The sequence below is a fragment of the Petromyzon marinus genome, chromosome 46, assembly GCF_048934315.1.
Source record: "Petromyzon marinus isolate PM22_M1 ecotype Great Lakes invasive population chromosome 46, UKy_Petmar_22M1.pri1.0, whole genome shotgun sequence".
Lineage (NCBI taxonomy): Eukaryota > Metazoa > Chordata > Hyperoartia > Petromyzontiformes > Petromyzontidae > Petromyzon > Petromyzon marinus.
This window is the reverse complement of record NC_133712.1, coordinates 15273202-15299543: the sequence shown is the minus strand read 5'-3', so window position 1 is coordinate 15299543 and position 26342 is coordinate 15273202. Positions and strand designations below refer to the sequence as shown.

Genomic DNA, 26342 nt, shown 5'->3' with positions numbered 1-26342 from the left:
GCATATTACACAGAGGCTTACGTGGTGCATGTCAAAGCCGGGAAGTATTGGTACTCAACTGGAAAATCCAAACATCACACACACAAAAAATAAGGGGGGGGGGGGGAGGAATTGCCCTGGGGTGACCTCATGCCTCGTCCCTGTCGGCGATGCTCCACGCTCGCCATGGTCGGGGAGACGGGCAGCTCTCCTCCCCGTTACTTCTACTTTTGAGTTGTACTTGTTGAAAATAAATAAATCAAAAGCTCAATCACTTAACTTCCTCAAAAGGGATGTTCGAGCTCTTATGACTGATGCCCCCGCCCCCACCACTCCCCCCCCAACTTGGCCCGCACGCTAAACTTTGCTTTGATGCGGCGAAGACTCAGCGGATCGCCGGAGTGGGGGTTGTCGGTGTAGGGTACCGGGAGAGCCGCCACCCCCCTCTCGCTTCGTACGAGCGCTCGGCGTTTACTCTCGTGGAGACAAAGCGAGCGGCAACGTCGCGCTGTGTGTGTGAGCCTCCAACCCCAGCGAACCGCGCTACGACCCCCGGCGACCTGAGTTCGATTCCCGCTCGCGGCCATTCACCGGTCGACGAATATCTGAACCGGCCCTGGGCCTCCCCTACGTCGACTCGGACTCAAATTAGTACTTGGTGCGGCGTGTAAAACGTCGCCGCTAAGGAGGCAAGGGTGGTCCCCGGGCGTGGTGCTGCCCACCAACCCCGTGTACCGTGCCGGCCTTCATCGGTGCTCGCTCACAGCACTTGCCCCAGCAGCCTACTACCAAAGGCTATATGGGGGATCTTTGTCTCTGTGTGCCCACCTCAAGCGGTTAGCGCGCTGCGCTATGAACCCGGCGACCCGAGTTCGATTCCCGCTCACTACCAACAACGGTGGCGAACATCTGAACCAGTCCTGGCCCTACCCTAGGTCGACTCGGCCTCAAATGAGCACCTGGTGCGGTGTGCAAACATCGCCGCTCGGGAGACAAAGGTGGCCGGGCGTGGCGCTGGCTACCCACCTCCTCTCCCGTGCCGTGGCCACCTTAATTAGGTGCGACACGCGAACAGCACTTGCCCCCCGGCAGTCTGTTCAGGCGACGCGGGGGATTTCTTCCTTCGTGATACTCGAGCACCTTCCTTGTGAAGGCGCCTCACCGCGGCGCATTTGAAGGTCCGACCGAAGCGGGAGAGAGCGTCGCCGCGCTGGGGACGCCGCGTCCCACGCACCGCACCTCTACCATCACCCCGCCACGGCCTCGGATGACCCGCGGGCTTCCACTGCCGTCACATTCGCCACGCCCGAGCCTCGTCCTCGTCACGTGGCGGCGGCGGCGGCGGCGGCGACGTCCATCGCTCGTTGCAGGTGTCCGCGGCTCCAATTGGGCGGTGCGGCGGACGAGATGTTATATACCTCGCCTGGTATGCAGGAGGTCGTGGGTTCAATCCTAACCCTGACGTCTGTAATATTTTGAATTTGCGCCTCTCTCTCTCCTCGCGGTCGCGTGGATTTTTTCTCCGGGTCCTCCGGTTTTTCCCTCCACATTTCGAATGAACGTGCGTTTTAGAGTATTGGGCTGCTGTAAATGTCCCCGTGATAAGCCGCTTCGTTGGGCTATCATTTGTGGCCAGGTCACTTCTGAAAAAAAGCTATACAGCTCAGTGGGACTTACCTGGTAAAACAAAAAAAAGTTCAGTTGAGAATCCAGCAGGCCACGCTGTTTCATGCTGCGGGTGGATTAACCCTGAAAATACTACGTGCCGTCAACTTTACAGTGGACATTAAAGAAGAACCCGGGAAATAATTCGCAAGAGGAGGCTGCTGTGCGTCGGCACAACTTTCAAAATCCTACATTTAAAAAAAAACTACCGCAACTTCATTGGAGGGAAAAAAACAGCAATCATCTTCCCCCTACTGTGAAAACTTGGCAGGACCCTCCTGAATAAGAGTCAAGAGACTCAGCGAGGCATTGCTGGGTAAAGTGGAATGATAATAATAATAACAAACCTCACAAAACGCACCATGCTCATCCACTGGCATGAAGTTGCAACGGCGTTTTGCAATCGCATGAGTCATGAAAACCACCGATTACTCCCGTGTGGCGGTGCCCATGAATCCGCCTCAATACCCAGGATGTTATTGTTTGACTCGGACTAAGTGGAATCTCATCTCCATCCATGACCCGCCAAAACTGGACATCTGCGAAAAACGGAGCTTCATAGCTCGTCGGATTCCTCCGGTCGATATAAATATTGTATTTGTTTTTTTGGGTCGGGACACATAGTAGTTGTTTCATGCCAAAAATTCTAGTCATGAACCCCCCACAACACTGACAAGATTGTCACGTTTACAATGCATCTACGTAGGACTTCTTTCGCGTCGTACGTAGTCAACCGTGCTGATCGGAGGTGTGGGGGAGTGACAAAAAACTATGGGTCTCGTGTGAGTTTATAGGTCTCCGGACGAGTAGTCTATGTACGTAGGTTGAACTTCTTTCCCAATGTTCGTAGCCAACCTTGCTAATCAGAAGTGTGGGGGGAAACACACCAAAACTAAACACAAAAAGCAGTTCTAAAGAAATGCGTTTTCAATATAGATGATTTAAAAGTGCATCGCTCCAGTGGCTTCTTAATATCGGAAGGAAGAGCATTCCAGACGGCCGCAGAAGTACATTTGAAAGCGCGCGATGGGGTGACCGTCTTTGTTCGATGGCCAGCCAAAACGGCCCACTGATATCATTTATAGGTGGAAACGATCCCGCTTAACGGAATGACAACTCAACAAATTATGATTCACCGTTACATGACACTCGTCTGAGTTACTGGTATGAGTGTATGAATAGGTAAGCCCAAAACTGGAGTATAATATATCCACGTTGAAGCTGCACACAACCTTTGTGCCTTCCGAGCAACGGCGGAAGAACGGGAAAGCAACACCACGTTTACGAATTAAACAAGGAGTCGGCTTTCGCGACCAATATTTTTCACATTTAAGGTTTTTGATTCAGATCACGTAAGTATAAATGTGTCGTAACCCTCCCAACCACCCGACAGCATTGTCGGGCAAATCGCCTGATGATGCTGGATGTAATTACCAGCCAAACGTCATACTACTCAAATTGTAAAAGTTGTGGATTTACTCTCCAACACACCGGTGGGCTGAAGTAGTACACTAATTTGGGGCGTTTTGTTTACGTGACAAACCTCACCGGCTGTGTCGGAGAGTTACGACACATTTATACTTACGCAATATAAACCAAAAAAACCTTTATTATTAACGTTTACGAATGCTTAATCCGTTTAACACGTAGGCTTTCGCGACCAATATCATCCATAATAGAGTTTGTTTAACATGTAGGCTTTCGCGACCAATATTATTCATAATAAAGGTTTTTGGGTTAGATCGCGTTTACTTATAAAATGTATAAATTATTATGAACATAATAAGAGTTTATTTTCAGTTAGATCGCGTAAATATGTGTCGTTAAAACCCGCCACCACCGGACACAGCCAACTAGTAGGGGTTGTCACGTAAACGTTTACGCGATCTAACCCCAAAAAAAACTATATTATGGATGCTTAATCCGTTTACAAAGTACCTAATCAGGCTTACGAAAGTCCGATGCGTATATATCAAAGAAAGCGCCGCGTTGCCAACAACCTCCGCCCCGCCCCCCGCCCCGGGTGCTGCCATGGACCACCACCGCCCCCTTGTGGGCGCATTGTGAAGCACAGCCTCACTACACGTGGGAGCACGTGTATCATGCGGGGAATCCTCGACTTACGCGCAATCGACTTACGAACTGAGAGTCGTAAGTTCAACCGCCGCTCAATAGATCCCGGTGGTGGCATCTACATCTGCAGATCGTGAAGACCCAGTGGCATCTACATCTGCAGAACAATGAAGAACCCGTGGCATCTACATCTAGAAGAGATGATACAACTTTTAAAGCCATTCCCTGTGTTTAGTGTACACGCCATACAACATGATTGGAATTGACGGGGGTAAAGTTGGACTCGCGCACAAATCGACTTAAGAACAGACCTCTGGAACCTAACAAGTTTGTAAGTAGAGCAGTCCCTGTAATATTAATTTACTTATTCATCCGGGAAAGTCACTGGGTTTTTTTATTATGATGATCCAAGCCAATTAATGAGTGTTTCTAATACTGCTAGGAAACGTAGTGGACTGGAAGCCCAACCGGGATTAATTCACAGGAGGCAGGGGATTAATTGTGTATGTCTGTCCACGTCGGAGGGGTGGGGCTGGGTGGAGAGGGGAGGGGAGGGTAGGGAGGGGCTGGGTGGGGCTGGGTGGGGAGGGGCTGGTCACCCCGTGGTGCCCTTATATGGACTGGAAGCCCAACCGGGATTAATTCACAGGAGGCAGGGGATGATACACTGCACTTTCTGGTGCGACCTCTTTTACACTGCAACTTTCTGGCGTCGTTTTATAATTCTGCTCACTTTTCATTTTGCTTTCTTCTGCGCACGACCCTAAGAAGTTTGACTTAAATATCCGTACATAATTACTTAAAAATTTCCTAACAGCCCCCTCCGCAGGAATGTGTTATAAGTGTTAAGGCTATGGGGGGGGGGGGGGGATCTCTCATGTCATCATCATCATCATCACGATCCATGCATGGAGCATGCATGCACATTTCTCGTTTCCACTTTCCTCTCCGTCCTGCGCCAATATGCCCAAACAAGTGCGCAACATCTTTCAGGCACTGATCTCTTGCGATGTCGTCGTAAGAGATCAAAGCCATTCTCTGCGAGGTCTCGCTCGCTTTCCGGTTCCTTACATCTTTCCCGAACGACAGACTTTTAATTTTCCCATTGCTGTCAATCCAATAACATGTGTGTCCAAATAGTGACAGGTATCTTCTCATCACTGCCTGCATCATCATCATCATTGGGGGTCTTCTGCTACGTGCTGCCATTTTATTACTTCGACGTTGGTCGCTCTTTGGCTCCAGCTTAGATGCAGCATCCTTCTCCAGCGATACATTTAGAGTGCCAATATCTTATTTTATATTCGATATTTATTCAATTTTATATACTTCAGCCCCTTGGTGTTAGTTAGACTTTTAATCCTTATTATTATAGTAAGACTTGTTTAAAACTTATTTAAGATTTTAGATTCCTTATGTTGAATGTATGCATCATCCTGCCAAAGTAAATTCCGTGTCGGTGTGAACTTTCATGGCGAATAAAACCCCTTTCTGATTCTGATTCTGATTATCTCCGTCAGTCTTTTTTAACGGCCAAGTCTCGCAGGCAAAGCTGTACTGAACACGCACCTTCTTAAGATGTTCCGTTTAGTCTTGCAGAAGCTATTGAATCCTGCCATTGCTCTTTTTGCCTTTGCGACCCTCGCTCTCATGTCCTTCGAGCAGTCATTAGTTTATAATATGAACAATAATTTACTTAGTCATCCAAGGAAAGTGACGGCGGGTCGCAGGACTGTCTCAGTAGGGTCACGCAGCATTGGGGTTTGGTTTTTGTATATGATGACGTTTCAAGACAATTAATGATGAGCGTTTATCTTACAAGTGGGAGAAAATGGACGGACCTGGAGAAAACCAAAGCGCGCGAGGGAACAACGCTCGATCCCCATGCGGATGGAAACAAGACGGCGGTTTTGCCCCTCCTCCACATTTGGCAGCACGCGTTCAGATAATTTGGCTGCTTCTATAAATTGCCACGTGTGATGATGCACTATCACGTGTGGCCAGATTGCCTCTGATAACGAGCTAGGTAGCTAAGCTGTTTTCTTTGACATGGACAAGATCTGCAAGTCCCCGGTGATCCGCAGACCAAGGGAATGAACCGTGGGTTAGAGGAGAGACGGATGAGAGGCGTTTCACTGCAATATGGAATTGCGAGTGTGTGCTTTCTCAGCAGCAACAGCAGCAGAACAGGAAGCAACAATGTGCTGATAAGTTTACGAAGCGCTCAGTGTGTTTTAGAATGTGGTCAAAAATCTCACACGAGTTGTAAGAGGGTAATCTAAACAAAAACCGACAGCATGCTGCATTCATCCAGCAGTGGATCGATCATTGTACTTAAGCAAGAGCAAACAATCTCGCTACGATCATTGCCACGTCCACTTCTGGCAGGAGAGCGCTTAACTCGACGAAGCAAAGACGACGCAAACGTTTGCTTTCCTGGAGAGGCTTTACCACTCTAGCCCAAGGTAAAGGCTTCAGACCCTGCGCCACTTTACCAACAATCAGCGTGCATTCTGCCGACACTTGCCGAAGATGACGCGAAACCGAAGCCCGCAATTTTTCTCCTTGAGAGAGGATGCTGCCACAGTGGAGTAACGGGAGAGCATCACCGGCACTCGCGGTCGAGAGCAAGCCGGTTCCAACTTCATCGCCCGGACGCGGCAATCCAAGCAATTGGAGGGGGCATTGTCCACCGGGCAGCATAAATGAGTAACACCACGGTCGGTCGATCAGCAGATCGTGTGTGGTGAGGCAAAGTGTGGGTACGTCCACCTTTTTCTCGACGTCCGGGCCAGCGTGGAAGAGAAGTCTTATCTGTCTTGTTCCTGAGAGTAAACTAAACTGCAAATTATTGTTTTATTTTACCAGGTAAGGCCCAATGAGCTATATAGCTCCTTTGCAGAAGCGACCTGGCCACAAATTACAGCTCAACGTAGTGGCTTATCATCACGTGGAGCAGCCAAATATTCTGAAGGCATGTTGATTTTAAAATGTGGAGGGAAAAACCGGAGGACCCGGAGAAAAATCCACGCGAGCACAAGGAGAGCGAGACACGCAAACTCCAAATATACAGCAGGCGTCAGGGTCTGGATCGAACCCACGACCACCTGCATACGAGGCGTAGTTGTTCAAATCTAGCAACCGTGGCGCCCCACATACATGCATGACCTTACCTTACCAGTGTGTACATGCTCGATCAATAACCTACCTGCTCCAATTGGTGTTTTCTGGTCCAGTTTTAGTGGCAGCTGCCTTTGTTCCACCCACCGATCTATGGCAAGTGGAACAAGACAAAGATATATTCTTAGTTTTTTTCGGTAAAGTCACGTTGTTTCTCTTCAACGTGACTTTACCGAAAAAACTAAGAATATGAATTACTGCAGTCACGAAAGCTTTAAATCAAAATTTAAGACAAAGATACTCAATGAGGCCATTCAGAGATGATGCTCAACGCACGAGCGTTGAATACCTGCAAAGTGGGCAAAGCAACCACTCCCGGCGGTGGCTGTGTGTCGGGCGTCACATTTATACATGAAGGTTTTGGATTAGATTGCTTAAGTATAAATGTTGTGTTGTAACCCTCCACCACCCGACACAGCCAGTAAGGTTTGTCACGTAAACAAAACGCCGATTAGTTACGACTTCAGCCCACCGGTGTGTTGGAGAGTAAATCCACAGCAATTACAATTTGAGTAGCGTGACGTTTCGCTGGTAACTACATCCAGCACCATCGGGCGATTTGCAACGTTTATACTTTATACTTGTTTCGATGGCAATGGTGTGCTTTATACCACTGGCACTTCTTACGTCTAAGCCTTTCACTTTTTTTGTATTCCTTAATTGGCTAAAACTTTTCAAAGATACATTTTACATTTGAAATCATACGATTTTTGAAAATTCATTGTTTTCTTCATCCGACGTGTTACGTCTTTCACGGAAACGGCGCGTGGTTTTTAATCGGCGATGTCCCGCACTCAAGAGCTTCTTAGCTCACCGGACACTTCAAAGTAAACTCGAACCGAAAACTGAAACCGTCACGGTCACAAAATTGGAAAGAGTCACACACAGCCCCCTGCAAGTGCACTCAATCGTGGTTACACAGAGCGGCGATCATTGGGCCCCAACCCTCCTGCTGTGAAAACTTGGTGGGCACGCTCCTGAAAAAAAGAGTCGCGCAAAATTTTTTTTTGGTCAATCGATTCTAAATGATATTTATTAACCGTTAACCATATTCTTGGTTCTTTCGGTAAAGTCACGTAGAAGTGAAACAATAAAATAATAAAAATATAAAACAATAAAATTCTCTTCTACGTGACTTTACCGAAAGAACCAAGAATATGAATCCCTGCAGTCACAAAAGCTTTAAATCAAAATTTAACTTTTGATTTAAAGCTTTCGTGACTGCAGTAATTCATATTCTTAGCTCTTTCGGTAAAGTCACGTTGAAGGGAAACAATAAAATAATAAAATATATATAAAACAATAAAAAATTCTCACGACGTTTCGGCCATAACACAAACGGTAATTTTTACCGAAAAGAGCTAAGAATACAAAATTTAACTGTTAACTATTTTTTTGTATTTGACCAGGTAAGGGCCCTCAATGAGATATATAGCTCTTCTTCAGAAGCGACCTGGCCACAAAAGAGAGCTCGAATAAAGTGGCGAATCAATGTTGAATTTGACAGCAGCCAAACACCCTAACCGCACATTGATTCTAAATGTGAAGGGAAATACTGGAGTACCCAGGAAAAAATTCCACGCGACCTCAGGGAGAACATGCAAATGCCAAACATACAGGGGTCGGGATCGAACCCACGTACTCCTGCATACCAGGCGAGGTAGTTAAGATCTCGCCACCGTGAGATTTTAACTTATAAAGCGCTCAAGGCGTTTGACATAGCTTACACAATGATGGCAGAATGGAATTATGTAGTTGACAGGAACTAGGATTGAGGAATGAGAGATAGCGGGGTAACTTAGAGATTATGAAAGGGTAGGGGAGGGATGGGAAGGGGCAGAGGGACGAGGGGAGGGAATAAGAAGAGAATGGGCGAAAGAAAAGAGGGTGAGGCTTTAACGGAGGAACAAAAGGAGATTAAGGAGGCAGACTGCTTTATATACAGGGGCAGTGTGAGTCTATGGGCAGTGTTGAGTCGATGGGCAGTGTTGAGTCTATGGTGCAGTGTTGTTGAGTCTATGGTGCAGTGTTGAGTCGATGGGCAGTGAAGAGTCGATGGGCAGTGAAGAGTCGATGGGCAGTGAAGAGTCTATGGGCAGTGTTGAATCTATGGGCAGTGGAGTCTATGGGCAGTGTTGAGTCTATAGTGCAGTGTTGAGTCTATGGGCAGTGTTGAGTCTGTGGTGCAGTGTTGAGTCTATGATGCAGTGTTGAGTCTATGGGCAGTGTTGAGTCTATGGGCAGTGTTGAGTCTATGGTGCAGTGTTGAGTCTATGGTGCAGTGTTGAGTCTATGGGCAATGTTGAGTCTATGGGCAGTGTTGAGTCTATGGGCAGTGTTGAGTCGATGGGCAGTGTTGAGTCTATGGGCAGTGTTGAGTCTATGGGCAGTGGAGTCTATGGGCAGTGTTAAGTCTATAGTGCAGTGTTGAGTCTATGGGCAGTGTTGAGTCTATGGTGTAGTGTTGAGTCTATGGTGCAGTGTTGAGTCTATGGGCAGTGTTGAGTCTATGGGCAGTGTTGAGTCGATGGGCAGTGTTGAGTCTATGAGCAGTGTTCAGTCTATGGTGCAGTGTTGAGTCTATGGGCAGTGCTGAGTCTATGGGTAGTGGTGAGTCTATAGTGCAGTGTTGAGTCTATGGGCAGTGTTGAGTCTATGGTGTAGTGTTGAGTCTATGGTGCAGTGTTGAGTCTATGGGCAGTGTTGAGTCTATGGGCAGTGTTGAGTCGATGGGCAGTGTTGAGTCTATGAGCAGTGTTCAGTCTATGGTGCAGTGTTAAGTCTATGGGCAGTGTTGAATCTATGGGCAGTGGAGTCTATGGGCAGTGTTGAGTCTATAGTGCAGTGTTGAGTCTATGGGCAGTGTTGAGTCTATGGTGCAGTGTTGAGTCTATGGTGCAGTGTTGAGTCTATGGGCAGTGTTGAGTCGATGGGCAGTGTTGAGTCTATGGTGCAGTGTTGTTGAGTCTATGGTGCAGTGTTGAGTCGATGGGCAGTGAAGAGTCGATGGGCAGTGAAGAGTCTATGGGCAGTGTTGAATCTATGGGCAGTGGAGTCTATGGGCAGTGTTGAGTCTATAGTGCAGTGTTGAGTCTATGGGCAGTGTTGAGTCTATGGTGCAGTGTTGAGTCTATGATGCAGTGTTGAGTCTATGGGCAGTGTTGAGTCTATGGGCAGTGTTGAGTCTATGGTGCAGTGTTGACTCTATGGTGCAGTGTTGAGTCTATGGGTAATGTTGAGTCTATGGGCAGTGTTGAGTCTATGGGCAGTGTTGAGTCGATGGGCAGTGTTGAGTCTATGGGCAGTGTTGAGTCTATGGGCAGTGGAGTCTATGGGCAGTGTTAAGTCTATAGTGCAGTGTTGAGTCTATGGGCAGTGTTGAGTCTATGGTGTAGTGTTGGATCTATGGTGCAGTGTTGAGTCTATGGGCAGTGTTGAGTCTATGGGCAGTGTTGAGTCGATGGGCAGTGTTGAGTCTATGAGCAGTGTTCAGTCTATGGTGCAGTGTTGAATCTATGGGCAGTGCTGAGTCTATGGGTAGTGGTGAGTCTATAGTGCAGTGTTGAGTCTATGGGCAGTGTTGAGTCTATGGTGTAGTGTTGAGTCTATGGTGCAGTGTTGAGTCTATGGGCAGTGTTGAGTCTATGGGCAGTGTTGAGTCGATGGGCAGTGTTGAGTCTATGAGCAGTGTTCAGTCTATGGTGCAGTGTTAAGTCTATGGGCAGTGTTGAATCTATGGGCAGTGGAGTCTATGGGCAGTGTTGAGTCTATAGTGCAGTGTTGAGTCTATGGGCAGTGTTGAGTCTATGGTGTAGTGTTGAGTCTATGGTGCAGTGTTGAGTCTATGGGCAGTGTTGAGTCTATGGGCAGTGCTGAGTCGATGGGCAGTGTTGAGTCTATGAGCAGTGTTCAGTCTATGGTGCAGTGTTGAGTCTATGGGCAGTGTTGAGTCTATGGGTAGTGGCGAGTCTATAGTGCAGTGTTGAGTCTATGGGCAGTGTTGAGTCTATGGGCAGTGTTGAGTCTATGGGCAGTGTTGAGTCTATGGGCAGTGTTGAGTCTATGGGCAGTGTTGAGTCTATGGGCAGTGTTGAGTCTATGGGTAGTGTTGAGTCTATGGGCAGTGTTGAGTCTATGGGCAGTGTTGAGTATATGGGCAGTGTTGAGTCTATGGGCAGTGTTGAGTCTATAGTGCAGTGTTGAGTCTATGGGCAGTGTTGAGTCAATGGGCAGTGTTGAGTCTATGGGCAGTGTTGAGTCTATGGTGCAGTGTTGAGTCTATGGTGCAGTGTTGAGTCTATGGGCAGTGTCGAGTCTATGGGCAGTGTTGAGTCTATGGTGCAGTGTTGAGTCTATGGGCAGTGTTGAGTCAATGGGCAGTGTTGAGTCTATGGGCAGTGTTGAGTCTATGGTGCAGTGTTGAGTCGATGGTCAGTGTTAGTCTATGGGCAGTGTTGAGTCTGTGGTGCAGTGTTGAGTCTATGGGCAGTGTTGAGTCGATGGGCAGTGTTGAGTCTATGGGCAGTGTTGAGTCTATGAGCAGTGTTCAGTCTATGGTGCAGTGTTAAGTCTATGGGCAGTGTTGAATCTATGGGCAGTGGAGTCTATGGGCAGTGTTGAGTCTATAGTGCAGTGTTGAGTCTATGGGCAGTGTTGAGTCTATGGTGTAGTGTTGAGTCTATGGTGCAGTGTTGAGTCTATGGGCAGTGTTGAGTCTATGGGCAGTGCTGAGTCGATGGGCAGTGTTGAGTCTATGAGCAGTGTTCAGTCTATGGTGCAGTGTTGAGTCTATGGGCAGTGTTGAGTCTATGGGTAGTGGCGAGTCTATAGTGCAGTGTTGAGTCTATGGGCAGTGTTGAGTCTATGGGCAGTGTTGAGTCTATGGGCAGTGTTGAGTCTATGGGCAGTGTTGAGTCTATGGGCAGTGTTGAGTCTATGGGCAGTGTTGAGTCTATGGGTAGTGTTGAGTCTATGGGCAGTGTTGAGTCTATGGGCAGTGTTGAGTCTATGGGCAGTGTTGAGTCTATAGTGCAGTGTTGAGTCTATGGGCAGTGTTGAGTCAATGGGCAGTGTTGAGTCTATGGGCAGTGTTGAGTCTATGGTGCAGTGTTGAGTCTATGGTGCAGTGTTGAGTCTATGGGCAGTGTCGAGTCTATGGGCAGTGTTGAGTCTTTGGTGCAGTGTTGAGTCTATGGGCAGTGTTGAGTCAATGGGCAGTGTTGAGTCTATGGGCAGTGTTGAGTCTATGGTGCAGTGTTGAGTCGATGGTCAGTGTTAGTCTATGGGCAGTGTTGAGTCTGTGGTGCAGTGTTGAGTCTATGGGCAGTGTTGAGTCGATGGGCAGTGTTGAGTCTATGGGCAGTGTTGAGTCTATGGGCAGTGTTGAGTCTATGGGCAGTGTTGAGTCGACGGGGCAGTGTTGAGTCTATGGGCAGTGTTGAGTCTATGGGCAGTGTTGAGTCGATGGGCAGTGTCGAGTCTATGGGCAGTGTTGAGTCTATGGGCAGTGTTGAGTCTATGGGCAGTGTTGAGTCGATGGGCAGTGTTGAGTCGATGGGCAGTGTTGAGTCGATGGGCAGTGTTGAGTCGATGGTCAGTGTTAGTCTATGGGCAGTGTTGAGTCTGTGGTGTAGTGTTGAGTCGATGGGCAGTGTTGAGTCTATGGGCAGTGTTGAGTCTATGGTGCAGTGTTGAGTCTATGGGCAGTGTTGAGTCTATAGTGCAGTGTTGAGTCTATGGGCAGTGTTGAGTCTATGGGCAGGGGAAGTGGATTCCAAGAACCATAAACGGGGCGCAAGGAGACGGAGGGACAGAGAGAGAGAAGATCGGGAATGAAGAGGACGATAGGAGAAGACAAGAAAAGAGATGATAGGCGAGATAAGGTGAGGCAAGGCCATGAAGATATTTGAAGACTAGTGTCAGGTATGTTAAAAAAACCAATGTAATATTAAACATTAACAGGGGTCGGCAACCTGCGGCTCCGAAACCGCATGCAGTGGCTCTTTAAGGACTGCTGCTTTGTGATGAATGAAAACAATGGCTATTCGTGTTATTTTGGTTTGCCGACCGCTACATTAAATCCTCTCCCGATGTCAGACGTCTGCAAGTTGCAAGGTGGGTGGGTCCCCTTCTTCGCCGAATCTCGCAACGTGCAAAGCAGTTCACTGTTCATTTTATTTAGAGGCGTAGCTGTTTTTAAAGACCTTGTACTCACCGCAGAGAACCGTGGCGACGCTACCGCAATCTGCGACAGCTGACACCAAACTCTGCCACACGCCGTCCCGCACGGCCTTGTGGGAGCCTCGGTACCGATAAAGTTACGTTATTTTTTCTTCCGGTTCGTACACGTACGTCATCAGAAGTAAAACTGTACGTCATTGGAACGGGAAAAGGGTGCTTTGCCGAAATGGTCAAACGTCTCAAGCACTTGCCGGCAGCGCGCCTCTCCACCGTTGTCACGCGTGCTGCCTAGCAGAAGCAACGTGCGCGGCAAGGGCATCTCGGTCCAGGCAAGAGCCCTTTCTGCCCCGGGGCTGTCAAGAACTTTAGGCGTTTGTTCGGCAAATTCACAGCGGGGTAGCACAAATAAAAACACACCATAACTCTCTATCCTCTAATTTCACTACACCTCTGTCATCGGGCCCCTTGTGTTACAAACGATGTCTCGCCAGAGTCTTGACCTCTCATCGCACTCCCATCTCCATCTCGTGACTTTAACGCATCTCTGCCAATATTCCTCAAGTACCGTATACTCGTTCTCTGCAAACGTTGACGTCTTTTTGTCTTTGCTGGCTTCGCTGTCGCCGCTCTGCTCACGCGGAGCCACGGGTCTGCTGTTTAACGTAGCCGGGCAACTGGCTAAACGGGAACTACCAAATAAAACTCAAACTTTGGCTTGCACGCAGCAACTTGGCACCCACGTGCACTCACGTGTGCCCACGTGCGACCACTTGCGTCCACCTGTGCCCACACCTGCATCCACGTGCCCACACCTGCGTCCACCTGTGCCCACACCTGTGCCCACACCTGTGTCCACGTGTGTCCACCTGCGCCCACCTACACAAGCGCGGGCATGGTGCGGGTGGAGCGTGCACGTGGCTTACTCGTTATTGAGTTCCAGCGCCTGATGAGCGGCTTTAATCCGGGCCTGGGGGTTCCTCTCGCGCCACGCCTTCTGCATGGCTGCAGCACACGGGGGGAAGAGGAGGACGGAGTGGGGGGGGCACGGTGTTTCTGCATTAGCAAGGCCCGGCATAATCGGGACAATCCTATAGCTTAATCGCCGCGTGCAAACAGCTTGTCTATATACAATGATGCGCACTCCAGAATGCAACAAGAAGCTCATGACGCAAACGCATACACGATAAGTCTTAGCCCACAATGCATAATGCCAGCCCCACAAATTAAGAAAATAAACATATTTTGGTGGCGTGTGCACCCCGAATTTATGCCACAGCAGCCGGAGTGCCGCACCTCTGATTAGCACGGTTTAGCTATGCATGGTGTGCGAAAGACGTTCAATATACATACATAATCATCTCAACGCCCAAACCAACCCTGTTGATGATATCCACCCGCCACCCAATGCCAATCGCAAAGAGCGGGTCAAGTCTACCCCCATGTGACTCCAACTCAAGCTTGTCCCAGAGTTATCAAAATTGCTTTCTGGATCAGGCCACGTAATGACGTAGCCACATGTTTTATTATCGTGCGGAAATTCAAAGCAGGCAAATAGTCTAAATGCGTGACGTTGATTCTAAATGTGGAGGGGAAAACCCAGGGGGGGGGGGGTGAAATAGGAGAAAAATCGACGCCTCCACAGGAAGAACATGCAAACTCCAAATATACAGGCATTAAGGTCGGGATCGAACCCACAACCTCCTGTGCTGTATGCTGACAATATTGAACTACGCCAAAGCAGCCCACCGAGCCCCCATCTCCAAAGCAAAGCCACATTTGGACACACAGTCCTAGGTCAGTGTAAAAAAAAATCTCACAGCAGAATGTAGCGTGACACACTTCAACACACTGTAATAACAAAAAAAACAGAAAAACATTACAATGTATGCTCAAGTTTATTTTCCTTTCATCGCATGGGGAAAGCGACCTTTAAAGTCAGCAGCCCATGATGCCATAACGATGCACTCAAAATCGTTCCAACACGTGGGTCGAGTGCCCCTCTCAAGTACCACGAATATGTTCGTAAAGAGTTGTTATTGTTATTGGGCTGCCATCGACGTGTAATAACATTCTGATTCTTTAGGCAGCACCCATTCGACCACAGAGAAACAAAATCACTACCAGGACAAACAGCGGCAGCCACCCTAAGCGGCGGTGACATCACCATAGAGCTTGTGCCAGCCTAGGTGCACACTGAGGCCATGTGAAAGTGTTGGAAGGCCTCGCTGGCAGGAGGACACGGGAGAGACGCAAGTGCTATGGCTCGCCTGACCGAGATGGACTGGCAGATGCACCACCTGTACTCCCCCGCTGTGCCAAGTCGCTGCATTTTAGCCGCCCGGCGCTCCGCGCTTGCTGTTGTTAGCGTCGCTGCCGGTACCACGCACTCCATATGCGCCACAGCGGCCACACACAGCTGCCTTTCCAAAGAAGATAATCACCTCGGGCATCCGCATGCGTTCGCAGCGAGAGAAATAGTCCTCGCCAAACGTGTTCGAACGGTGGCCATGCAGCCGACTCAACAGCTTAGCCTCAAGTCAATAACAGAAGTGATTACAGCTTCGGCGAGTCACAGAGACCACCCCCCGACATGGAGTTGTGCATTTACAAAACTCGGGCAACGGCAAAACCAGAGCCTCATAAAAGGAACGAGCCAAAAAAAAGACGAATATCGCACGGACAAGGCAAGACAGATCAAAGAGGAGGCCATCTGCAAAGAGACCGCCCCTTGCAAGACAAATGAGTGCGGACCGGGGAACTGCTGACGACATCGTTGTGAAATAAAAACTCCGGGGAGGAGCTCCATCGCCCAAACCAAAAAAAACCTGCTCTGGATGTTCAATCATTTCGGATGGGCTGGGGGAATGGGTAGGATCCACTTACCGACACACTACGACTACAACAACAAATGAAAAACCTCCCAAGCAGCCCTTATATACGCACACACACACGTGCCAAGTTGGGAGCCAGCGTAAATTCCGATTAAGACGTCTCAGAGCCTCCTGGATCCAAACGCAAGAAGCACCTCACCCGCCCTTGCAAGTCCAAAGCTTTCAAGTGTCAGGTTATTATCTGGAGATGAGAAGCAGCCCGCCTTTCGCGTCAGTAGACTTTCAATGAATCGGTGATTACTCAAAGCTGGTCCTCAAAACCAGGGGTAAAAAATAAAATGTTTGACATCCAATAGCTCCTGGGCCCTGTCGGGAACGTCTACAATGACCAATTCACATCCCTCGGTCTTTCTGCTGCGCTTTGAGAATCAGGGAAAGGCAGAAGGCAGGCAAGATGATTGTCAAATTCATCAGAAGCAGCCCATGGCCTCGACTGATAACAGGCCCTTTGACGTTTCCCCTTAAGGGCACGAATTGCTTCTCCAGAATCCCCTCGTTCCCAGAACAATATTTCCGATCTCACAATCACTTTCAGAAGAAGGCAAGATGATGACCAGAAAAAAACTGGTAAGTCTTTCTTTTTTTCTTCACACACCGTCTATTATTTCGCCAGGGCACCCTCTTCCAGAATAATAGTGTAGACCCCCACCAACGGTATTTGAGCTGGGTCAGCAGTCCGAAGATTGCGCGAGAAGAAGCGTCTCTCACCACGCGAGCCTTGCAGCCACAAGTGCGGAAATCTGACACGAACGTAGTTTTTTTAGCGTGCCAATACAAGTGACATTCATAGAAGATGACGTTCTATCACGGCATCTGCATGAATCTTGGTGGAACGGGTGGAATGGTTGCAAATGCTGTGCCTGTGGGGAGCGGTGGCGTAAGCGGTTCGCGCGCTGAGCTGCGAACCCGGCAGCCCAAGTTCGATTCTCGCTCAAGGCCAACACCATTGACAATTATTTGAACCGGTCCTGGGCTTTCCCTAAGTCGACTGAGCTCCAAATGAAAACCTGGTGCGTTGCGTAAACATCGCCACTGGGGAGACAAAGGCGGCCAGGCGTGGTTTTGGCCATCCACCCCTTCGTGTGCCGTGCGAGCTTTCATAGGTGCTTGCGAACAGCATTTGACCCACCTGTCTGTTTCGGCTATACGGGGGGATATTTGTCTTTCATGGCACAGAAATTAATAGGGTCATGGCAATGGGGCCCAAGAAATGAAAACGCTTTGCGGCGTTCCATTGCCATTCATGCCACCACAAACACATGTTTGTTTTAAACGTCTCTCTTTTCTTATTCGAACATCCTTCATATACATCAATACATTTCATACATTATACCAGGCTTTCCACTGGCCAACATGAACCTTGCCCGTTATCCTTATGTAAGGGAGGTCAAAAATGTTATCAACTTAAATGTAAAACATTTCGTTATAAAGTGTGAATGCAGCATGCGGTCTCATTTTTTGTTCATTGCCTATGCCTGTTTAGTTGTTCCATTACTGAAATAACTGCATTTGTGGTCTGCCCAAATTAAACTGGCAGATGCCCTAAAATAAAGCAAAATTAACTTCCTCGTTTCCTTACGGATTTGCAAACATCACATTAAGCGTGCAACTAACCCTTATTGCTAACCACAGTAACACTGCAAACGGTGCTAACATTTTGAGATCCGAATCTCGGAAGGTTCGAAAAATTTCTCTATATTCACAAATGTACACCGGTAACCTCCACTAAAAGTGTGAATGGAGTATGTGGTCTCGTTTTTAGAATTGTCTATGCCCCTACAGTTGTTTCATTATTGAAATAACCGCATTTGTGTTCTGCCCCAATTAAACTGGCAGATGCCCTAGTAGATGCTTCAAAACAATTGGCATGTGCACTGAATGCAAACGCAACTTCCTCGTTTCCTTACGGATTTGCAAACATCACATTAAGTGTGCAACTAACCCCTTGTTGCAAACCACAGTTACTGTACATACTAAACGGCGCTAACATTTTGAGATCTGAATCTCGGAAGGCTCGACACATTCCTCTCTATTCGCAAATATACACCGGTAAAAGCCACTGAAGAGTCCAATCCTCTAATTCGGATTTGTCGTTTTTTTTACCACGCACTTCTGCATCTTAATCACTGCCGTGCGCGCGCAAAAAGTGTGGACCGAGTAACGCAGTGCTTTGGCACGCCATCGGCCCAAAGGCATTAAGTGAAGTTGATTAAAAGCATCGGCCGAGCGGGTCACGGCTCGAATAGCAGTGGCGACATTTATGTTTATTAACAAGGGACGTGGCTCAATAACGACGAGTGAACAGAACGTCTACGCCGGCCGCGCTGTGTTTATATGCAACTAGAGAGTAACAACGGTGGTTGACTGGCGATCGCCAATCCGGGCCAGACGCAGTCAAGCGAGGCCGTGTCCAGTCTGACCTTGCCAATCGCCCTTGGGGACAGGGGAAGAGGTAGAACTGCCAACTGAAGACTTCGCGTCCGAGGAACAATGATTGTGTCCATTGCCAGAGCCTGAGGGTCATACATATGGGTTCAAAGTTCAAGACGGGCGTGTAAAAAAGGGGGAGGGGAGCGCAGCTGTCCACAACCAGAGTGTAACATTCAACATTTTAAATAGACGTCAAAGTATAATAAGTCTGAGCATTTCTCATCGCGCGCTCTTACGAGTCCAGTCAATCACGAATGCGCGCTAGTCACGCGTTGTAAGCTCTTTGAAACAACAACGGTTTGATTCTCCTGCAGAGGTTTGAGGTTCGCATCCAACGGGTTGGCCCCGATTAATGCTGCGGCGTGTATTAACCGTGACAATGCAAAGCGGTGGGCGTTAAAGATCCCCCCACCCCCCCCCCCCCCCCCCGACGTGATTCTGAAGGATCGGTACTTAACAGACGGAGGATTTTTGCAAACCGCTGATTGTGTTTGTTTGTGACCACGTGCAGGGTGAAGAGTGGCCCCGGCTGGTAAGACTAAAACAGTGGTTTGATCTAGTGCAGTGCTGCAGCTTGAAATCATGTTTATTGCATTTATTTTGTTGTTGTCACTGCAACCAAATGAATCGGTAGAGAACTACTCATATCAATTCAAGTCGGTAATTGCCGGTGTATTCAAGGTATCGCAAGTCACAAAAGCTCTCTCTGAAGACAGTCAACATGTTCTGCATTCCATGCCTCTTACTGGACTTCTGCCCTAAATAGCTACTTGCATATCATGCTGTTACATAAACAGACCTCTCGGCTCCAACCTCACCATATTTAATGGAGTTCAAAGTTAAGCAATCAGGTTGAGCGACGGATCCAGCGATCACCAATTCACCCGAGTCACTCAGTCACTGGATGCGCAGTCGCCTCCTTGTCACTCTTCTATCGATGCCACAACCACGGTCACCGTCGTTCCAAATGCACTTCACTCACTGGCTCCTCCTCGCTATGCAGAGTACTCGGCCTACCAGACGGACAATCGTCTCATCCGCACCGTGTTCCACAACCACAGGCGTACGCTGTGTGGGCCATCGACGCTGCTCCTTCTGCCTCCTCTCCTTGCCGCAGCTCGAGAGTGGGAACTCCCTCCCATCGTCTCTTCCCGAGCTCTCTCCCAGTTGCCGTGCTCAACTCAAGACACGTGGTCAACTTGTATCCATGGCAACTTTCGTCACGCTTGCGTTTGTCGCCGGCCGCTTGACATTTTGGGCCTAGTTTGGGCCTTTCGGGCCTGTGCCCGGCAACTTAATGCCGTGTGTTGGTATAACTGAACCACAAAAAACTAAACTATTTTTTTTTTATTTTACCAGGTAAAGGCATCTAAGCTATATAGTTCCTTTTGAGAAGCGACCTGGCCACAAATGACAGCTCAATGAAGTGGCTTATAACGTGGAAATGTACAGCAGCCTAGTCCTCCACGTGACCACGAGGAGAGAGACAGGAAAACTACAGCATATACAGCAGGGGTCGGGATCGTGCTCGTACCCACGACCTCCTGTATACCAGGCGAGGGAGCTAACATCTCCCAGCCACCGTGGCGTTGTGGTCCTAGACGATTTATTTACACTATGAAGTGAATGGGGGGGGGTGGGGGTGGTGTCTGTTACAAACACTAACAAAGAGAGCCACACCTCTTTTGTTTGCAAGGCATAGGACTGCACGTGGAGAAGCGGTGGATTGGGGTGAGTGGTGGGGGGGCGGTGGATTGGGGTGAGTGAGTGGGGGGGGGGGCGGTGGATTGGGGTGTGTGAGTGGGGGGGGGTGGATTGGGGTGAGTGAGTGGGCGGGCGCGGTGGATTGAGGTGAGTGGGGGGGGTAGTGGAATGGGTTGAGTGGGGGGGGGCGGTGGATTGAGGTGAGTGGGGGGGGGGTGGATTGGGGTGAGTGGGGGGGGGGCGGTGGATTGGGGTGAGTGGGGCGGTGGATTTGGGTGAGTGGGGGGGGGGGGTGGATTGGGGTGAGTAGAGGGGGGTGGTGTATTGGGGTGAGTGGGGGGGGGTGTATTGGGGTGAGTAGAGGGGGGTGGTGGATTGGGGTGAGTAGAGGGGGGTGATGGTATGGGGTGAGTAGAGGGGGGTGGTGGTATGGGGTGAGTAGAGGGGGGTGGTGGATTGGGGTGAGTAGAGGGGGGTGGTGGTATGGGGTGAGTAGAGGGGTGTGGTGGATTGGGGTGAGTATAGGGGGGTGGTGTATTTGGGTGAGTAGAAGGGGGTGGTGGTATGGGGTGAGTAGAGGGGGGTGGTGGTATGGGGTGAGTAGAGGGGGGTGGTGGATTGGGGTGAGTAGAGGGGGGTGGTGGATTGGGGTGAGTAGAGGGGGGTGGTAGATTGGGGTGAGTAGAGGGGGTGGTGGATTGGGGTAAGTGGGGGGGGGGGGGTGGTGTATTGGGGTGAGTAGAGGGGGGTGGTGTATTGGGGTGAGTAGAGGGGGTGGTGTATTGGGGTGAGTGGGGGGGGTGTATTGGGGTGAGTAGAGGGGGGTGGTGGATTGGGGTGAGTAGAGGGGGGTGATGGTATGGGGTGAGTAGAGGGGGGTGGTGGTATGGGGTGAGTAGAGGGGGGTGGTGGATTGGGGTGAGTAGAGGGGGGTGGTGGATTGGGGTGAGTAGAGGGGGTGGTGGATTGGGGTGAGTGGGGGGGGTGGTGTATTGGGGTGAGTAGAGGGGGGTGGTGTATTGGGGTGAGTAGAGGGGGGTGGTGGATTGGGGTGAGTAGAGGGGGGTGGTGGATTGGGGTGAGTAGAGGGGGTGGTGGTATGGGGTGAGTAGAGGGGGGTGGTGGATTGGGGTGAGTATAGGGGGGTGGTGTATTGGGGTGAGTAGAGGGGGGTGCGCGTCTCTCTGCTCGTGAAACTGAGCGTTTTCTCGTCCGCGGAGAGTAACGCTGCGTCGCGGTGTCAACCGTCACGGGAGAACGCACAGCAGCATCTGGCGTTCGCTAAAGCCTCTGTAAAGTAGCAGCCACAACCAGGCAGCATCGGTGTATCCGAGACATCCACTGCTGCTGTAAGATACCTAGATTGAGTTCTAAGTACGAGGGTTGACGCGATATCGATGGGATGCGATATTAATTTTCACGACGGGATCATTATCGCAACGTCGGTCTCCCGTATCGGTGTTGTTGTTTATTGCGGGCTTATTGCACGGTTTTTGTACCATTCTCTGCCTCCCCGTGCAAATAAAGACCGCTTAAAATCTCTTCAACTAGAGCTCACTCAACATTAACCCCCTGCCGTCTATCCATTCATTACGACCTGCGATCGTCATTTCCTTGTTATTTATCTATTCATCTTAAAAAAAAAATGACTTCAAGTGAGTGTCGGGTTTGTTTTTGTACCATCTGTGTACGGGACTGGCTAATCGATGTTGCAGCATTGTGGGATTGCAATTGCATGAATGACGCTATGTAAAATGTTATTATTATTGTTACAATCTACAACACTGGGCGAAGACCCCGGGGCCGGTACAGGACACGCTGGCAGGACTATGTTGCTCTGCTGGCCTGGGAATGCTTGGGAATTCCCAGGAAGAGCTAAAGTCTATGTACAGTAGTTTATAGTGTAGTAGTGTATAGTAGTGCAGTGTATATTAGCTTTTTTTTTTTACAAATCATCAAATGAATAGGTGAAAGTGCCATTCTTGGACAACTTTAATTAGACGTGTCAGCGAGTAGAAAATGTCATACAAAGTAAATGAACCACTAAAGTCTTGATATCGCAATATTTAGCAAGACAGACGATATGATTTTTCACAGATCGTACATTGCGCAATGTGTCACCGTACAAGCATATCATGGGCAACCCTACAAATTAGAGACTCACTCCTGCCCAAGCTGATGCCTCATCGAGACTAGCTGTGCTGTAATTAAGCAGACAGCCTTCACAATTACAGTAGAAACCCTGTTAACGACTAATCACTTAACGACGGGCCTCCATAGAGCCCAATGTGTAGAATATAGTAGTGTAGTGTATAGTAGTGTAGAGTAGAACCCTTCTGAACGACCACCCTTGTTAATGGCTAATCACTTAACAACGAGTTTCATACAGCCCAATGTGTAATGTATAGTAGTGTGTAGTGTATAGTAGACGGGCCTCCATACAGCCCAATGTGTTCCCTCTGTTAAAGACGTGATATTGCAGGTACAGCAAATATTAATTGATGCATTGATGAACCGTCTTTCTTTTAATCGTATGTGTTACCGAAAGAATCAAAGAGCCTGGATTCCTGCAGTCACGAGAGCTTCAAATCAGTATGTGTTTAGAATGTTGTTAGTGTCTTTATGTAAGAATATGCATTGTTTAAATATAATGAAGTACGTTTGTTTCGGTGAAAAAGGGGAGTGACTGTCGCTGCTATCTGAACGAATTAAACCTTCAGCGTGCATTTCCTACACTCGCTTAACGCGATGAAATCGCTCAACAGCCGGTTTCGTGGGAACCAATTACCGTCGTCAAGAGGAGGAGGGGGCTTCTACTCTACACTATTGGACATGAGGTATGCTGCTGTGACACATGTTGGACGAATATCGATGTCGATACGCGAAACACCAAGCAACGGTTTGCCTTGTTAAAGGTGCAATAATGAGCATAGCGTGGGATATCCATGTGCTCACCGAATTCCATACGATAGGCAAGTAGGCAGTCTTATAATTGCTACTGCACAGACACTTATCAATTGTTTGGTGTTTATTACGATGCATGCGACACTCTTTCAGACTTCCGAGTGCTGACAGGCGCGTCTCAGATTTTGTACACATGATTAGCGTATACATTCACTACTACGCGGATTGACAACAGAATGCAACACCCTACCTTGGGCAGTTTAATTATCGGTGTATAATGTGTGCTCCAGTCAAATTGCATTCCTTTTTTCGAAATATGTATTTAATTGCTTATTAATTTGGAGGGTAAGAAATGCTGGCTTACCCCCAATTCTTGCTTCAAAAGATGTAACTGTAGATCAAAGCAAAATTTTAAATCAAAGAAAATCCCTGAACCATAACGTCACGTCGGTTTGTAAGCCTTTGAATTTTCATCAAAATCTTCGAAAAACCATAATTACCCAACATAATTATACTTACAATGTTATGAACTTTAAAATCAATACATAATTGTCAAAGATGTCCATCCGATGATTTAAGGCCACCATGCGTGCGAGACTCTGGGGCGAAGGCGACGCCCATTAGAACGTGGCCAAGAGCTGTTTCACGTTTCCCTACACGACCCATTCACGGCGCAGAAGGCAAACCAGCGGTCACGCTCGCGCGCCCACAACACTTGAAAGAGCCCCACATCGCAGACCAAAAGGGATTGTATCAAGAATGCTCACCACAGTACTTACTACAATCGGCTGACCGAAGGTTGTCAGTCTCACAGGTAAAGAACGTCTGGTGGTCCTGTGCTGACAAGTTCATGTCATAGTAGGTCAGCGGCTCCCGCCCCGTCACCCACGTATACCTGGGAAACGAGAGGGGGGGCGGCAGTGAGAGGGGGGGCCGAAGTGAGAGGGGGGGCGGCAGTGAGAGGGGGGGCGGCAGTGAGAGGGGGGGGCGGCAGTGAGAGGGGGGGCGGCAGTGAGAGGGGGGGGGGCGACAGTGAGAGGGGGGGGCGGCAGTGAGAGGGGGGGGCAGTGAGAGGGGGGGCGGCAGTGAGAGGGGGGGGCGGCAGTGAGAGGGGGGGGCGGCAGTGAGAGGGGGGGCGGCAGTGAGAGGGGGGGGCGGCAGTGAGAGGGGGGGGGCAGTGAGAAGGGGGGCGGCAGTGAGAGGGGGGGGCGGCAGTGAGAGGGAGGGGGCGGCAGTGAGAGGGAGGGGGCAGTGAGAGGGGGGGGGCAGTGAGAAGGGGGGCGGCAGTGAGAGGGGGGGGCGGCAGTGAGAGGGGGGGGCGGCAGTGAGAGGGGGGGGCGGCAGCGAGAGGAAGGGGGCGGCAGTGAGAGGGAGGGGGCGGCAGTGAGAGGGGGGGGCGGCAGTGAGAGGGGGGGGCGGCAGCGAGAGGGAGGGGGCGGCAGTGAGAGGGGGGGCGGCAGTGAGAGGGGGGGGCGGCAGTGAGAGGGGGGGCGGCAGTGAGAGGGGGGGCGGCAGTGAGAGGGGGGGCGGCAGTGAGAGGGGGGGGCGGCAGCGAGAGGGAGGGGGCGGCAGTGAGAGGGGGGGCGGCAGTGAGAGGGGGGGCGGCAGTGAGAGGGGGGGCGGCAGTGAGAGGGGGGGCGGCAGTGAAAGGGGGGGGCGGCAGTGAGAGGGGGGGCGGCAGTGAGAGGGGGGGCGGCAGTGAGAGGGGGGGGCGGCAGTGAGGGGGGGGTGGCAGTGAGAGGGGGGGGGCGGCAGTGAGGGGGGGGCGGCAGTGAGAGGGGGGGGGGCGGCAGTGAGAGGGGGTCAGGAGTTTTAGCGAAAGCTTGGCTCTCGTATCAAAGAGCGAGCTGCCCGATTCGGGTCCTTAAAAAAAAAAGAAATCCACATTACAGCAATAGTTTAAAATAACACAAAGAGAGCAAAAATAATTACACTCGCAAATTCACGGCCGCAAAGCAAGAGGCGGGGAAACGTGGCCTCAGTCGGCATCGGGCGTCAACTTAAGTAGCATCGCCATGGCGCGGCAAATGCATCCACCTCCGCTCTGCGCAAGCGGGCCAGCTCCATCGGCGTTGAAAGGGTGGCGACAGTGCTGTTCGTGGCCCCGAAACGAAGGTGCAAATTACACATTTTATTACGCCTGGGGAATCAGTAAAACGCTACAGGACAACCACCGCTGCCGATATGCTTACCTGTTATATTCTGCACCTCTAAATAAATTCAGAGGATTTCTCCAGACCTTGCATTCTGAAATAAAAACATGAAACAATTACGCGAGAGTTCTCATTCATTTTTTTGACAATTGGTCGCGGAGAGACCTTCGAGGTATGGATGGTGAAAGGTATACCTGGAGACACATCGTGCTCCCATCCTAATACGCCAATCACTGCCAAATAAATGTAACAATAATACCAGGTGTTCAAACGGTCAGCTGGAATACAAAGGACTTTGTTTCGTTATGGAACATGCCAGATATAAATGGGCGAGAGATAATAATAGTGCTGCCGTATGGAACGCTCTTCCTTCTGATGTTAGGAAGCCGCTAGAGATATGCACATTTTAATCTAGATTGAAAACTCATTTCCTTAGAACTGCTTTTTGTGTTTAGTTTGTTGTCCTTCCCCCGCACCATCGAATAGCACGGTGCAAAATAAATTCAACATACACACACGTAATGACAAGTAGATTTTTTGTTAAAGAAAACTACTAAGACCACCGTGCGAACAAAGCCACAAGAAAATAAACCAAACACTTTGGTTCTTTCGGTAATGTCACGTAGGTAGAAAAATAAGAATACATCGCGACGTTTCGATCGCAACACAAGCAATCGCCATCAGGTGGGACAACCACAGCAAGAAAAAAACTGCTCGTGTACTTTTTCTTGCTGTGTTTGCCCCACCTGATGACGTATAGATTCCTGCAGTCACGAAAGCTTCAAATCAGGATTAAAATAAGCCGAGTAAAGTGGTCTCCTTGCTTGAGCGCCCGTTAATAAAGAGAAGTAGATATCTTTGGTTACAGCCATTAGCAAATGGTGAAAATTATTCATTCTTGTGATAAAAGTCAGCAGTATGGAAATCGGCTTCTGTCGAGGAGGCTCGTGAAGGAAGCTACTGGGCAGTTAGTGCCAGCCGCCCTCCGGCAACAAAAGGAGGGCGGAAGAGCGACGCTCACATCCCTGCCTTCAAGTTTATCCAATTGTTCTCATTGTATGGAGAGAACAGTTACAGGATATTACCATATTTTCAAAGTTACAATGTTAAGACGGACAAGTGAGATATGCGAGAGAAAAACATGATTTGAACAGAACGTATCGAACCTAACTAGGCAAAACCA

At 49.5% G+C, this 26342-nt stretch overlaps 1 protein-coding gene across 12 annotated transcripts in view; it reads right to left on the bottom strand.

Moving 5' to 3' along the window:
* The window catches only part of ST7 (suppression of tumorigenicity 7), a 117225-nt gene that overhangs the window by 50268 nt on the left and 40615 nt on the right, over positions 1–26342 (bottom strand). For 4 of the 12 annotated variants that reach the window (XM_076074254.1, XM_076074244.1, XM_076074250.1 and 1 more), the window contains exons 4-9: positions 25199–25253; positions 23774–23901; positions 23371–23397; positions 18389–18481; positions 14001–14079; positions 6926–6988 (exon numbers count right to left, since the gene is read on the bottom strand). In XM_076074254.1, the coding sequence (XP_075930369.1) occupies positions 6926–6988; positions 14001–14079; positions 18389–18481; positions 23371–23397; positions 23774–23901; positions 25199–25253 (445 nt within the window). The remainder of the gene's footprint in view (positions 1–6925; positions 6989–14000; positions 14080–18388; positions 18482–23370; positions 23398–23773; positions 23902–25198; positions 25254–26342) is intronic. The other 8 variants (XM_076074252.1, XM_076074253.1, XM_076074245.1 and 5 more) reach the window with 7 other exon arrangements.